The 16,132-nt window shown below is 40.0% G+C and overlaps 1 protein-coding gene and 1 long non-coding RNA gene across 2 annotated transcripts in view; both read left to right on the top strand.

The window, feature by feature from the left end:
- brinp2 (bone morphogenetic protein/retinoic acid inducible neural-specific 2) overlaps positions 1-16,132 on the top strand; it is a 298,504-nt gene that overhangs the window by 164,727 nt on the left and 117,645 nt on the right. Inside the window, exon 5 of the mRNA XM_026148790.2 lies at positions 4,445-4,550. Coding sequence (XP_026004575.2) covers positions 4,445-4,550 — 106 coding nt within the window. The remainder of the gene's footprint in view (positions 1-4,444; positions 4,551-16,132) is intronic.
- LOC113010021 (uncharacterized) lies at positions 6,544-7,127 on the top strand. The gene is made up of 3 exons (XR_003270274.2): positions 6,544-6,705; positions 6,780-6,924; positions 7,007-7,127. It is a non-coding gene; the product is annotated as an uncharacterized LOC113010021 (long non-coding RNA).

Genomic DNA, 16,132 nt, shown 5'->3' with positions numbered 1-16,132 from the left:
AGGCACGTGGGCCTCTGGCACATATGAAACAAAACCAGTAGGCACGTGGGCCTCTGGCACATATGAAACAAAACCAGTAGGCACGTGGGCCTCCGGCACACATAAGGAGGGCTGCAGCTGCGCAGAGCACTGACCCTGCTCAGGCAGTGACAGCCCGGTGCAGTTCACAGCTGGCATCTTGGCCTCCAGGGGTCCAGAGTAAGCTGAGGGCAGAAACCCAGCCTCTGGGGAAGCCCCGGAGTGAGCAATAGTCTCTAATGTAGCCAGCTTTTGAGGAACAGATCCGTAGTGAAACAGTTTGTCTCCCTGCTCAGAAACAGCGGTGGAAAAACAGTGTGAAAATTGTGGCTTAAGGGAGGCTAATGGTTGAGCTACAGACTGGGAAGCTTGTGGCTGGACACAGAACTGAGCCGGAGAATGGCAATAAAGTCCTGGCTCAGAAGGAGCGGCAGAGACACAGTCTGTCAGTTTTGCAGCGGGTTTGTACACGCCCACTTGGGAAGGATCCGTTACCACGAAGGTAGGTAAGCGATCCATACAGTCTCCCATCTCGCTCTGAATAGCCCCAGAAAACAAAGTCCCGGAAACTGGGGAAAGCAATGCATCCCGCTGACTCACCGCATCGGGCTGCTCGAAAGTGAATGCAGACGGGGGGTGAAGTCCAAGGTCCAAAAGGAGAAACTCCCGCTCCCACGAACAGAGCGAGTCCAGCAGCCATGGGAGACCGGTCACCAGACGCTGTAGCCGCCTCTCTATAGCGCGCTGGGACGTGCCACCCGGGCTTTCCAGCCACAGGTCGATCAGCTCCTGTGTGGCATCGATGAGCGTCTCCCGTAGCTCCCTGGACGGATTAAGCGCTGCTGGGTCCATCTTGTGGTCGCGTCGTACTGTCACGGTCCGGGGCAGCGGCTGTGTGAAGAGTGGAAAGGAGGACTCAGATGCAGCACTTACTCAGATGTGAAGGTGATTTATTGACAATACTGAACATAAAGTGGAGATGGCAAAACAGAACTAAGGACGAACTAAACTGGGAGAAACTACACAAAGGGAGTGGCAAACCTGAACATGAAGGGAGAACAGCAGGGAGAGCACGCAGGGGATTCACCGGGTATGAACACAGACGACGCGACGAGGAGCAGAGGAAATCACACACTATAAGTACACAAAGAGACACTGGGAAATCACACACAGGTGGGGGAAACAGCTGGACCTGATTAACCTGACGAGACAGGGGGACACTAACACCAGGGACCAACAGAGGGAGCACAAACCCAAAACCCAGTATCTAAAATCCCAAACACAAACCATCCCAAAACAGCCATGAATAATAATGAAAGTAATAACAATAAAGAACATAAACATAAAGTCACTGAGTCATGGTCGCAGGACCATGACAGGAAGTACACAGACTGGCAGCTTGATAAAGGCGATGCAAGACTACAGTATGTATATACAGAGAATGGAACTTAACAAAGGTGAGTCAGCATGGGACAAAAAAATCACACAGGAAGAAGAATGATGTCATCGGAAAGAAAGAGGAAGTGAAAACAAAGAGACTAACACAAAAAAGGGAAATGCCATCCATCTGTCCATCCATCCGTCCATGCATCCGTCCATCCATCTATCCATCAATCCATCCACTTTCTTATCCACTTATCCAAATCCAATTCAGAATCATTTGTTGGCTAAAAGATTCAGAGGATAACCTCGAAAATACAACAAATAAAAGGAAAAACATGCACTGTTTGGTTAGTAGTATATTTCTCTTACTCCAGCCAAATATCTGCAAAATAGTTATCCTACCCTGATCATTTTTGTACCTTTTCATAACCACTGTGCACATTCTGCAGGCTTTTAATTTTAACTGCATGCAATTTATTAAAAAAATACAAACTGCTTTGGTTTTGTGGATTCATAAAAATTTATCCGACTTCACAGACTTTGAGCGCACCCTATGAGGTAGAGTTTAATGTGAACAAAGAAAAACCCAAGGGATTATGTTACACAGCCAATTCCAAAACATGAATGAGATGCAACAGGTTTCTTTTGGTTTCTTTTTAAGGCAGGGATTATCAGTGGTACGTGTGGCTGAAACAACATCCCCAAACAGCCCCGTCCTCCTTCACTAATCTTTCCTTGTTGCTAGCCTTTATCTGTAGCTTATCTTTGACTTCATCTCAGCAGTGTCTGGTTTTTTAGTTGGTTATTTGAGTGATGTTTGAGATGTGTATCTCCTGTAGCACCTTCAAGGGTAACTTCTATTTCTTTTGATATTAGATCCAATCTTAATGCAAGGCAGAGTGTGGAGATGTAAGGCGCAGGGCTGTGTTAAGGACAGCAAATTTGCACAGGCTACCTTATTTGCCAAATGGCCTGATTTAGCTGCAGAATGGTTTTGCCAGAGGACATGTCCATATTGTTACGTTCTATTTTGAACAACTGCTTGGGAAAATGAACTGTGTGCGATATCTGCAAAATAATGTTTGCTTAATTTTTTACAGTATTTTCTTTTCTTTCTTGTGTCTTATCCCTTTTGTTCCATCTGTCACGCTTATGTGACTTTTTTCTGTTTACACTCATTGCTCTGTGTGCACCTTTTCTCTTCACCCTCTGTTCATGTCACAACAACAATATTGTCAACATATCATAATTTCCATTACATCTCTTGCAAAACCACTAATATTCAGCTTCAATTTATATATTTTTAAAAACTAAATTGTACTATTACAATTTACTTTTTTTGCATCTTGTACGGAAGAAATTTTCAGTTCAGTTCTGTGACTGTTGCACTGGTACTCCAGCGCAGCTAGCCAGCTTTGTATTGTATGATCACTTGTCATCATCACTTGCAATCAACAAGTCCCTATAATATTTTTGTTCAGTGATGATGTTGTATATTAATACCAAAAGAAGGGGATTTTTTTTTTACAGTGTGCTGGAATTGTCGACAATAGCCAGGAAATAGCCACTAGCTTATCTTTGATTGACCACTACATGAGTGTAATTAGTTTACAACAAAGGCTTACGTGAAGGAGATTAATCCATAGTTTTTAAGTTGTAACTATACTTTTACTGCTAAGGAGATGCTGGATCTAGAAAGGACCAGTTAGAACTTCTATCTAAGCATCTGACTTCGATGCACAATACCTGTACTTTGATGCTGCTAGCATTTTAAAGAAACCTTTGAATCAAATACAATACACACTGGAGAGTATTTCTTTATCTACATGTTATATAAGCGATTTTTAAAAAATGATGTTTGCATCAGTAATAGTTGTCTTTATTTTCTCGACAGAGTGTAAGGTTGTGTGAAGTGGTGCATAAAGATAATATAAAAAAAGAAGAGCATGATTCTTGATTCTTAATTTCTTGTAGTGTAGCAAAAGTATCTTATGTTGGAAGATGATGTCAGCATTTGGTTTATGAATGGCCATTTTACAGCCTCAGAATAAGACGGGTGGAGAGGGTGGAGCACTACCAGTGCCTTGTATTTAAACCGCTCCAAGGTTTACTTAAAATTACAGTTCTTGCATGTTATCTCTTGAGTGTTTTGCTGCTGTAACAGATGCAGCATTATCATTGGTCACACTTAAACATTACAGCTGTCTAAAGCCTGCTGCCTTGAATCTTAAGGGAAATGTGTTTCACAGTTATTCTAAAGCCAAGATAAATTATATGTATTTATTTATTTTAACTTGTGAATAGAAATATGTTTTTAAACCCTAATAATAAGAGAGACTACATGGTAAATATTCTTAAATACATACCACAAAGTATCTAAAATTAATAATGAAGTAGAATTACAGACATATTGTTAAATTTGTGGGGTTTGGGCAAAGCAATCATGTCTGTGACGCTGTGATAAAAATATAGGCTCAAACAAATCAGCAGATTATATGAACATTTTAAGTAAGATGCATTTGTAATAATTCAATGGAACAACAAATGTCATGATTTCTGCTAATAGGAATAATTATAGTCATAAAAGTAATAAACATCTTAGTGTAATATTTAAGAAATTTGCAGATTTTGATGATTTAAGAACACTAACATGTAAAAGTGGTCATTACCATGCTTATTGCCTCTACTAAAACAGCTGCTTAACAGCCTACCTTTCAATATTTGATTTTGTGAGTCCTTCACAAGTATCTGCGTCTGTTAACTTTTTACTTTTCTTCACATATTTTCCACCATTCTTTGAAGAAAGCCCTCACGTTGCACACAGCTGTGTCTGCAGGTGTACGAGTGAAGCCAAAGATGGTGACAGTTTCTCTGCTGTCAGAGGGCTCTGCCACATCCAGTATTCTGCCTGCCTTCACACACTTCACCTGCTACAGCTGTGTACATGACTGCCAGAAAGAGAAACAAACAGCTACCTCATCCACTATTTAGTGGATGAGGTAGCTGTTGAAGTAAACAGAGCTATCCCTCCTGTATTTCCTAGGTAACCGAAACAAGGACAGGCCCTCTCGGCTGCAGTAACTACGACAGCTTGGATTCAGTTAGCTCGGTGTTGGTGCACAGCCCGGAAAATAAGATCCACCTAAAGGGTAAGGCTCACAACACACACACACACACACACACACACACACACACACACACACACACACACACACACACACACACACACACACACACACACACACACACACACACACACACACATTTCCCCATATACTGTGTTTTAAATTCATGGAAACACACAGCCTCTGCCCTGGAGGATCCACTTATGGGATAAGTTTTTTCTTCCTTTTGTACGCACACACTTGAACTCACACATTTCTGCCACCTCCATCCACCACCATGCCAAGCCTTTCGCCTCCAGTGTTGTAGTAGTTGGCCAGGATGACCCTTTACTTTACGCTGCAGTAGTTTATATGTCTGTTTCTGCCTCAGTGGCGTTCAGGCTCACAGAGAATCTGTTATCTTACCAAGGCTGTAGATGGAGCATGTCTGGCCACACTGACCTCAGCCTAACCTTTCCTTACCTGGAGCACTCAGTTCACAAGTAAAGCTGAAGTGTTAATGTGTAAAGTAAAACACTGTTTGCTTATATTTATCACCAAATTATTAGTGAATATCATGACACTCACCCCTCTGTACTGGGAGTGTTTCCTTGTTGATCCTCATGCTAAAAATTAAGGGGGGTCATCAGCTGATGCAGCTCATCTGAGGGTTCTTAGGCTCTAAGATGATGAGGATATAATGTTGCACTCTTTTTGGCTCCATCCCGCATCATGAACTTTCTCTGTTCGTGTTTTGTAAGTTTATGTTTATTAAAATATCTTTTATTTAAGCTAAGGTCTTGTCTGAACATATGAAATGTGTAGATACAGTAAATTACTATATTTTCCAATGGTGATTAATAAAAAGTCACATTTATGCTGGTATTTCTCTTCCAGTAAACTGTCCTATTTAGAGCTTTACGTGATTAAAATAACCTGTCATGGATGTGTTGTTTAAGCTTTAATGCCTTAAGGTTTCCCCCCTTCATTTTATTCGTTTTTTGTTCCTACCTTGCTTGTTGTCATCATCTTGCTGACTTATACTTACTGTTTTGAGTACTCTTACTTTTTAGGTTTTGAATGAACTGTTCTACACACCAGTTTGACTAAGTAATTCTTAACCTATCATCCACTTAAATCAGTTCGGGGGCTGAACTAAGTATTTAGTCAGCCACCGATTGTGCAAGTTCCCCCACCTAAAATGATGACAGAGGTCAGTAATTTGCACCAGAGGTACACTTCAACTGTGAGAGACAGAATGTGAAAAAAAAAATCCATGAATCCACATGGTAGGATTTGTAAAGAATTTATTCGTAAATCAGGGTGGAAAATAAGTATTTGGTCAATAACAAAAATACAACTCAATACTTTGTAACATAACCTTTGTTGGCAATAACAGAGGTCAAACGTTTACTATAGGTCTTTACCAGGTTTGCACACACAGTAGCTGGTATTTTGGCCCATTCCTCCATGCAGATCTTCTCGAGAGCAGTGATGTTTTGGGGCTGTCGCCGAGCAACACGGACTTTCATCTCCCGCCACAGATTTTCTATGGGGTTGAGGTCTGGAGACTGGCTAGGCCACTCCAGGACTTTCAAATGCTTCTTACAGAGCCACTCCTTTGTTGCCCGGGCGGTGTGTTTTGGATCATTGTCATGTTGGAAGACCCAGCCTCGTTTCATCTTCAAAGTTCTCACTGATGGAAGGAGGTTTTGGCTCAAAATCTCACGATACATGGCCCCATTCATTCTGTCCTTAACACGGATCAGTCGTCCTGTCCCCTTGGCAGAAAAACAGTCCCATAGCATGATGTTTCCACCCCCATGCTTCACAGTAGGTATGGTGTTCTTGGGATGCAACTCAGTATTCTTCTTCCTCCAAACACGACGAGTTGAGTTTATACCAAAAAGTTCTACTTTGGTTTCATCTGGCCACATGACATTCTCCCAATCCTCTGCTGTATCATCCATGTGCTCTCTGGCAAACTTCAGACGGGCCTGGACATGCACTGGCTTCAGCAGCGGAACACGTCTGGCACTGCGGGTGTCATGGTCTGTGGAATGCGTGATGCTCGGGTAGCCACACCCCCGGGCTGGGCCATCACTAGCACACCTGCTCTCCATCCCGGTGATTACACGGAGATCCACTTAATCCGGCGCTGACGGATGCTCCACGCCAGTCCGTAGTCATCCCCACAGTGGTAACCAGACTTCTACGAAAAGTGTGCATTCTCTTCTGCTTGGAACTTTGTTTAACCTGCCTACTTCTGTCCAGATTTCTACTCGGCGTCTGCTACCTGCCTGTCCTCCGGCTCAACTGGATCTCGCGGCGCTCACCTGGCCCACTCGCCATTCCACGGACTTCCTGCCCCCACGGACTGCCACACTTCCCTCCCGAGCTCCCACGGTTCCGTTCTATCGTAAGCCCCTACTCTAACTCAGTCCTGATATGTTCTCCCCGCTTCCTGGCTCCCTAGTAATCATCTCCCCTTTCTATTGCAGCCCCCCGCCGTCCCGATCCCGGCTTCCTCGTGTCATTGTTTCCCCGGATTTTTAGTTTCTGTTTTGCTCTCTACTTTCCCCGGGTCGCCTTTCGTTGTTTTAATAAAGTGTCTTTTTGTTAGCTCGGAGTCTGCGCCTGGATCCTTTCGTGCCCGCGCACCACGGCGCATGACAGCGGGATTTGATTCCCTGCCGTTGTAGTGTGTTACTGATGGTGACCTTTGTTACTTTGGTCCCAGCTCTCTGCAGGTCATTCACCAGGTCCCCCCGTGTGGTTCTGGGATCTTTGCTCACCGTTCTCATGATCATTTTGACCCCACGGGATGAGATCTTGCGTGGAGCCCCAGATCGAGGGAGATTATCAGTGGTCTTGTATGTCTTCCATTTTCTGATGATTGCTCCCACAGTGGATTTTTTCACACCAAGCTGCTTGCCTATTGTAGATTCACTCTTCCCAGTCTGGTGCAGGTCTACAATACTTTTCCTGGTGTCCTTCGAAAGCTCTTTGGTCTTGGCCATGGCGGAGTTTGGAGTCTGACTGTTTGAGGCTGTGGACAGGTGTCTTTTATACAGATGATGAGTTCAAACAGGTGCCATTCATACAGGTAACGAGTGGGGGACAGAAAAGCTTCTTACAGAAGACGTTACAGGTCTGTGAGAGCCAGAGATTTTCCTTGTTTGAGGTGACCAAATACTTATTTTCCACCCTAATTTACGAATAAATTCTTTACAAATCCTACCATGTGGATTCATGGATTTTTTTTTCACATTCTGTCTCTCACAGTTGAAGTGTACTTCTGGTGCAAATTACTGACCTCTGTCATCATTTTAAGTGGGGGAACTTGCACAATCGGTGGCTGACTAAATACTTTTTTGCTCCACTGTACATCAACTGTTGGGTGTAAATACAGTTTTAAGGTCAGTACATCAGGGTATTTACACTGCTTCTCTTAGTATTTAGTGTTTTATCCAGATGTTAAAATGCTAAAGGCATCTATTGGACACCACTACCACTTTTCATGTACAATTTTAAACAGTTTTGGTATTTTTATAACTGTAGGCATCCTGTGAAGGGTTTTAAATGTGTAATGATTGTGATCACACTTTAGTTAATGTCTGATAACCATGGCTTTTAGTTTGTGGTCAAACATCACTGTGACTAAGTACCACCTACACATTACAGCTACAGAAGCTGCTCAGCTGTGGAGAGCAACTGTTTTTGTGTTGATATTAACGCCAGAGGAGGTTTAAAATCTGCAGGTTGTGAGTCAGCAGAGCATTTTATGCACTGTGTGCCTCTGCAGTGACCCTGCTCTGTAACTTTACATGGTCTGTGCTGTGGTTCCTAAACACTTCTACTTTGCAGTAATAGCATTTACAGTTGAACATGGACTATGAAATTACATGAACTGACTTGTTGCAGTGATTGTATTTTATTACAGCGTCACGCTCAAATTCAGTGAGCTCTTTCACAGACTGCATGGCTAGGCACGCGACTTTATACACCTGTAGCAATGTGACTGAAAACACCAGAGTTCAAAGCATGAGGGGTGTTGGCCAATACTTTTGGCCTCTTCTTTTCAGTCTTCTTTTTGTCTATATAGTGTATGTTTCACTTGGACTTGAGGAAAAAGGAGAATTAGATCACTCAACTCCAAAAACTATTTTTTTCTTGTGTGAATTCTTGTGCTATTATTTCAATGCCTAAAAGGTAATGAAATTTCATATCCAAAAGGTCAAAGTTCATCTTATGGGTGTCATAATAATGTTCAACAAAAACACTTTCCTAGACATTATTCAACACCAAACATTTGGAACAGTGAAGGGCACTGTAGTCACATTTCACATCTAGTCTTCACTCTAGGGCTGGGCGATATGGCCTAAAATCCATATCGCGATATAATTTGAAGCACGTGCGGTAACGATATGTATCACGATATATTCTTTTCTTCTGTATAACATATTTTCCACACTGTAAGGCATACTTAAAATCCTTTAATTTTCTCAAAAATCAAGAGTGTGCCTTATGTATGAATTCTGGTTGTGCTTACTGACCTCGAACCAAATTTGGCTGCAGAAATCTGTTAAAAATGTTTTAGTACAACTTTGGTAAGTCGCACTGCTTGATGGATTGTCAGAGCATTACGGCTGCCGTAGTGAGGAGCTTCGCGGAGTAATCTGGGTCCAAAACTCCGTCCGTTTCAGGTCCCAAAGTCAAACGAACACTGAGAGTTAAAAACGGTCTAAATTCTTTCATCTTTAATTAAATCATCAGCGTTGCTGCTTTACTAGGTGTAACAATTAAGTTTAACATCCATGCATCCATGAAAACAGAATTTATTAAATTTAACGGAGTTACAAGTTAACAGGAATTCATTAGTTATTAATATACTGCAACAACATGGGAATAGAGCAGCTGTGAGAGAATTCAACATTAATGAATCAATGTTACGGAAGTGGAGGAAGCGCAGTTTTTGGCTTTCCCCATATTTCAAAAGTGCTTCATCTCTTTGCTGTGACTGACGCCCGGCATAATTTGCAGATGATAATGGTTGTAGCTGCTGCGATGCTTTCGACCAAAACAGGCGCAGCTTGATGACATCATCAACATGTGCTATCGCGATAGAGCGGTATAGTTTAAATCTCTGTCGTTGGCCAAATTTATATCGTTTCTATCGTATATCGTTTCTATCGCCCACCCCTACTTCACTACATATATTTTTTGTGTCTAAACACACGGGCCTGTTGATTTCAACTTGAGTGATTGTTGAAAAAATACAACAGTAAGGTAGTAAGCAACTCCAGTTTTCTAGTTTTCTGCCAAAGATAACAGGATCAATATCTCATTCCTTTAATTAGGAAAAAGAAGTTAAGACAGCTGTTTACCATGAGAAAACAGTCTATTCAGCAAGTCAGACATGTTCACTTGCAGTGTGATAACCTGGCCTTTGTAAATGTTTTGGTGCATGTGCTGGAGGCTGACAGATTTATAATGATGTAGGATTCGTTTGCATGATTGTGTCTGATTTTTTAATAATCCAACTTCAGATGACTCTTTAAGTGCAATTTTTGACTATGTTAAAACACTGATGAAAAATGTTGCTGTTCAAATAAACGATGCGGGGCTTTGTACATGTGTCATCTTAGGTAGTGACCCCTTACTGTGTGTGGACTTCTTCATGGCATCTGCAAGGTTCATTAGTCCCATGACACATAACTTCCATTACATCCAAGCTTAGGTTTAGAAAAAAAAACTAAAACACTATTACACTTTCTGCATTTTAAATTGCACAATACGACAAATTATACATGAAGAATAATATGGGCAGAGACTCGGTGCATGTGCCTTCATACGTTGGAGGTTGCATCAACAATCACGTGACCTTTAGATTCCGATCGCCTTACTGCAGTGCAGTTTACTGAAATAACTTTAGTCAGCACGCACAGGTCTGGAACAAATGTGAGGTTCGAAAAGATAGTCAAAAATGCAGCGTTACAACATTTAGTGAACATGAATACATGACAAAAAGATTCTGCACTCTGATACTGCCATTTACATAGGCTGTCTATAGAGCTCGGCGATAGAACGATAACGATATGTATCGCGATATAACTTTTACTCGATAGAGAAATTAAGCTATCGCGATAGACCTCGCCGCTCTTGTCCTCTTAAAATAAAAAATAAAATAAAATAAAATTAAAAAAAGGTCAGCCAATCCAAACTAAGTAGCGCAGAGCCGAACCAATCACAGCCGCAGCGTCACGTCGCGTGACTTGTTACGTAAAAAACATATCGCCCAGCTCTAGCTGTCTATATGACATAGGTTCTAGATACAGTACAGTACACATGACAATATATGACAATAAGTGAATTCCTTTCTTGCCTCCACTGCTACAAGGCTCAATTAGCAACACTTATTTTGTGTGTGGAATGCAAATTGGTGCAGCATCAGTTTGCAGAGCAGAGTTTGTACAATTCAAACTAGCTTGAAAGTTAGAATTGTACTGCCTTTATTCCTTTATTCTTCAACACAGCTTCAATTTTCTTAGGCAAGCTTTCTTTTAATTTCTTTAAGTAGCTCTACAGGCTTCTTGACAGCCATTTCAAAATTCATCCTTGGATGCTGGCTTCATTTGATCTGTTTTCTGTAAATGATCATGATCCCACAGTGCTTCAAGATTGTTAAGGTCATAATGAAAAATAAAGCCAGATGAAATTGCATGGTGGATCACAATCTGGTGGTAGTTTTCTGCTAATTTCACTGATCCCCAACACCATGGGCTGAAATGCAGCTCCAATCCATGACAGAGCCTCCATCGTGTTTCACAGTAGACTGCAGACACTCACTATTGGTCCTTTCACCTAAAACACTCCCTACATATTGATGGACAACAATTTAAACTAAAACTATCAAATTTGGATTCAATATTTCATAAACCCTGTTGCCACTAATTTTGAGTCTGTGCCTTACAAAAGATTAACAAATGAAAGTGAAAGGTCAGCTGAACCTTGAGACTCAAACACGTCTCAAGCTGTCTTCAAAACAGAAAAAAGGAAACAAATAAAAGACAATGTGATGCACAAAATATTAATATTTATTCCAAGATTTGCATTATATGCAAATAATTACAGATATGTAAGAAAGACTAGGTTCTGCGTTTTTAAGAGGGTTGAAGAGATAAAGAGACACGAAGAGATATTACAGATAGAGATATTAATATTACAGGTACCGAGGCTTCTTCATTTAATGGAAAACATGAATAATGTTCTCACAAAGCTGTAGTGAATATTTCATAAACTAGTGTAAATACCAAGTGTGCATCATATTAATCTGCCAACACAGGAAAACGTCTTTACTGGGATTTGGAATTCCTCGGTAAGCTTTCCCTTGCTAAGTTAGCTAGCTTTAGCTTTTAAAACATGCAAGTGCCCAGTCAGATTCAGTTACCAAGTGTCTGTGAATTGAATGAAGAAGTCAAGCTCTCTGGCTTTGTGCGTTCACGCAGTTGAACTGAAATGAACAAAGTACTGGATTGTCTTCTTTTCCAGCACAATGAACACTTAAACCAGCACCTCAGGGTAAGGAGGTAACCAGGTTCATGGGAGGGTTGTTATGGCCATTGTCACTGAGAATCCCAAAGCATGTGGCATTTCCACAGAATCTCAAAACTCCAGCCTTTATAAAACACGGCTGTTTTTGCATGAAATCAGGAAATACCAGTATGCAACTACCATAATTAAGATAAAACAAATGCTTAATATGCTACTTTAAAACATTAGTTAATCCTTACATTTATGCTACATTATGTTACTGCAGCAATACTCAGGGTAGTCTAACTTTTTATCACAATAAGTATTTTAACAGATATATTGCGTATGTGTTTAGCTTAATAGACAGCCGCTGCAGCTGTTCGCACTGCAACTTTTACACAGGACAACCGTAACCTAGCATCAAAAGCAAAGAAAGCTTAATTTAGAAAATTCCTGTTCAGTTTATTATTATTGAAATATGCTATATTAACCACAGGTTTAAAACAGCCCATTATAGCAGTAAATATGTAAAGTAAAGTTAAGTTCACCTGTTAAAATGGGGGAAAACAGAGACTGTGATCCAAACACATCAACAGAGACTATGGAGAATAGAGAACATATAGAGCTGCGCTAGCTAAACTCAGCTGAACCCAAGATAAATCCAGCGCAGTTACTCCTGGAATAGTGTGCAAAAGTGTTGTTTTACACTTTTGTTAAAGAGAACATTGAATAATGTGTAACTATCAGGTATAAAGTATAAAAATACATACAATTTGAAAACATAGTAACTATATACTTGACTGTATATAAATTGTATATCCATGTTTTTAAATGACCAACTAAGGAGGAGTAGTGATTTATAAATGATGAACAAAATATTAAATAGCACTAATTTAATTCAATTCAATGCATTTTTATTTATATAGTGCCAAATAAAAAAAAAACAGCTGCCTCAAGGTGCTTTATATTGTATATTGAAAACTTTAATGCTTAATAGTGTGTAGTGTTTAGAAAGAAAAGAATACTACTTTAAAATAGTCACTGAAAAATGTTAAGCGCTAATATTTCGAGATATGGAAACATACAAATGCACATTAGAACACATAAAATGATATATCCATTAATAAAGCAGAATCTTTTGATGAGCATCTAAAGAGTTCAGTCGGGTCAGGTAATTAAAAGGCATAGATGAGCATTTTATATAAATTTGACGCCCATTCTCCATGGCAATTCTGTTTTTGTTTCATACACATCTACCTGGATCAAAGGTGAGCAGACAAAGGATTCTTTCAATATGCATGTAGCTTATACTTGCAGGAATATTGAAGGGGCTTTCTTTGATAGTGTTTTCGTTAATCATACTACTCTTAGTTTATGCACTCCACTCCTGCTGTTTCTCCTGACAGGGAAAGATAATTATCAAGGGAAAAGTGCCTGTTTAGGCTAATTGCCATTTTGTTTGCACACAGAAATGAAATTGGTTAAATCACCCACCTATAAAGGCTAAATTTGATGGTTAAGCAGACACGTTTACTTATCTTTATGATGTCAGAACAAGTATTTCTTTGCAGTTAACTTTGGGTGAGAATAGTTTCAATTGTATTTGTGTAACTTGAGTGACTACAGTGAAGTTTGTTAAACTGCAAACACTAGCATGATACTGCCTGGCAGGGTGGCCATGCAGTAGTGGTCAACATTTGTGTGTGCTATTGGGGAAACATTGTATGTAATGTGTCCCACTGTTGTGTACAACATATAGAATCTGAAAGTGTAATCAAGGGATGCTCACTGGCTTTGTCACTTGAAGGAGAAGTTGTAAACTAATGAGTACCTGGATTTGTTCTCATTTTTGATTCCAATGAACTCTAATTTACAAAATAAGCATTATGTGGTATTATCTGCGACCAATAAACTACTAGCTAGCAGTACAACCTGCTACTAGAGGTTGAGCTTATTATAAAGTCATTAGGAAAGTGTCATAGAGAAATGAGTGTAGATGTTAGATATTTTTTAGGGCTGATCTCTGAAAGCTTCAAATCACTTAACTTCTGCATTGGAACATTTGTTTATCCATATAAGAACATGCATCTGGTATGCTTTTCCTTGTGACACTGCAAGAAAATTGGTTGTTAATTATACAGATGATCTGAGAACATCAGCCTTATCATAACGTTTCGTAATTATCTTACTCTGCCTCTCTTCTTGCTTTAATGGCACAGCAGTACTCAACATACATGGAATCCACCAATTTGTCTGAACCTGATAACTCATGACGTGGTTCTCCATCTTCAAGTGCCCCATAAATGTTCAGTGTGGTTTAGATCAAGTGATGATGGAGGAAACTCACTAAGAGTCAGAACTCTTTTGTCTTCTTTGGTATTTAAGTAGTTCTGTAGTAGTTTGGAAGTGTGTTTGGGCTTTTTATCGTAGTGTGGTCTGACTCTTTCTGTCCTTCTCCACAAAGATGCAAAGCAGATGGTTGAACATTGTTTTTGTACAGTGAACAAAGCATGACATTTAGATCTTGTGATGGTGTGGTCACTTTTGGTCTGTATGATTATGCACTGCATTCAACAAATCCAACCATCCCCCATTTGAGTCTTTCTCTCTAGTCAAGGCTGACAAAGCGCCACTTCTCTTGGAGTACCACTTTAACTTTTAACATTTCATCGTAGTTCTGATGCCATGCCAAAGGCAACTGTGTTGCTGGGATTCAGTCAGTGTACATTCTGCTTTTCAAGTGTTATCACCACTGGATAGGGCTCCGATGGTGCATTTAAAAAGTTTTTAAAAGGTTTGGAGTCAGAGCAGAAACTCTGTCTAACATCTCATATTAGACAGTACAATATTGAGAGGTGTTCCATAAATGTATAAATGAACTGTGGACAGTTGATACATGCAGGTAGAAATGAACAGTGAAAATATTGTAAGCCAGTTGTAAACAAACTAGTTCTTAATGGCATAGTTTATTTTTAGTTTATTTTTGAATGATAAGGAAAAAGGTCTCAGTTGGTCATTAAGCTGCTTTGCCAATCATTTTTGAGCCTCTGAAAATGTGGGGGGCTACATGTAAAAACCAGTTAATGCAATAGAGTGCTATATCACTTGAATTAAAGTTGAAAGTCTGCACTACAATTACCTCTTGAATGTTTGATTCGAAATGTTGTACAAAGGCAAAATTTTAAGACAAATTGTGTCATTGCTAAAACCTTGCTAAAAACAAACTCTTACTTATACATGAACTGCTAAATCTGTTGACTGTCACTAGGCGGGATAAGCGTAATTTAAACAAATGTAGAACAGAAATACAGGCAAGCAGTTTTTCTTAAATTGTAATGCTTATGTTGATACAAATGAATAGTTTGACTGGTGCACAGAATAGTCAGTACATAATTCTCCTCTAAGAGAGGGCAAACTCCCTTAAATTGTGGTAAGGACATGGTGTGGTCGGATAAGTCATGATCAGTCCCTGGGAAGTCTTCTTCATGGCCACATTAAAACATTGGTTTTATATTGATTGTATCTCAGCTATTGAATTTCTCAAATGCAGCCTATCAATTCCATATAGTGATGTCACTGCTAAAAGTCGTCATTCTATTTACTAATGGCGTAATGCATGATGTGCTTGCTCTGGAAATTGAGAACCACAGCAATGAGCAAGAGTAACTTTTATCAAAATTCCAGTCGGTTAGATTGATGGCATTCATTTCTTGCACTTCAAAACCTCTTGTCCCAAGAGGCCAGTTGATAAACATTATGGCATTCTGTTGAATGTGTTGCTGGCTTTTCTAGCACTAAGTAAAGTCAAGATTTAGGTATATAGTCTTTAATTACAGAAGAAACAGAATGAATGAATGTTGTCTCTCTATGCAGGATGTATATCCCACAACATCCACTCCATTATAATAGGATGAACCACTCTAACTACACAGTCTCTTTGAGTTTGAGGCCCTGCTGGACACATAAATCACTAAAGAACAAATAGGACAGAAGCATTATGCTATGGTGATAAGGTAGCAGCTCAAAAGCTCTGTGCTGTATAATCTTCAGGCCAGAAGAAACCCTCTTTTTCTATTATTCTATTCCCCAACTGT

The sequence above is a fragment of the Astatotilapia calliptera genome, chromosome 18 (assembly GCF_964374335.1).
Source record: "Astatotilapia calliptera chromosome 18, fAstCal68.1, whole genome shotgun sequence".
In the NCBI taxonomy this organism is placed as follows: domain Eukaryota; kingdom Metazoa; phylum Chordata; class Actinopteri; order Cichliformes; family Cichlidae; genus Astatotilapia; species Astatotilapia calliptera.
This window is presented reverse-complemented; position numbering and strand designations above follow the sequence as displayed.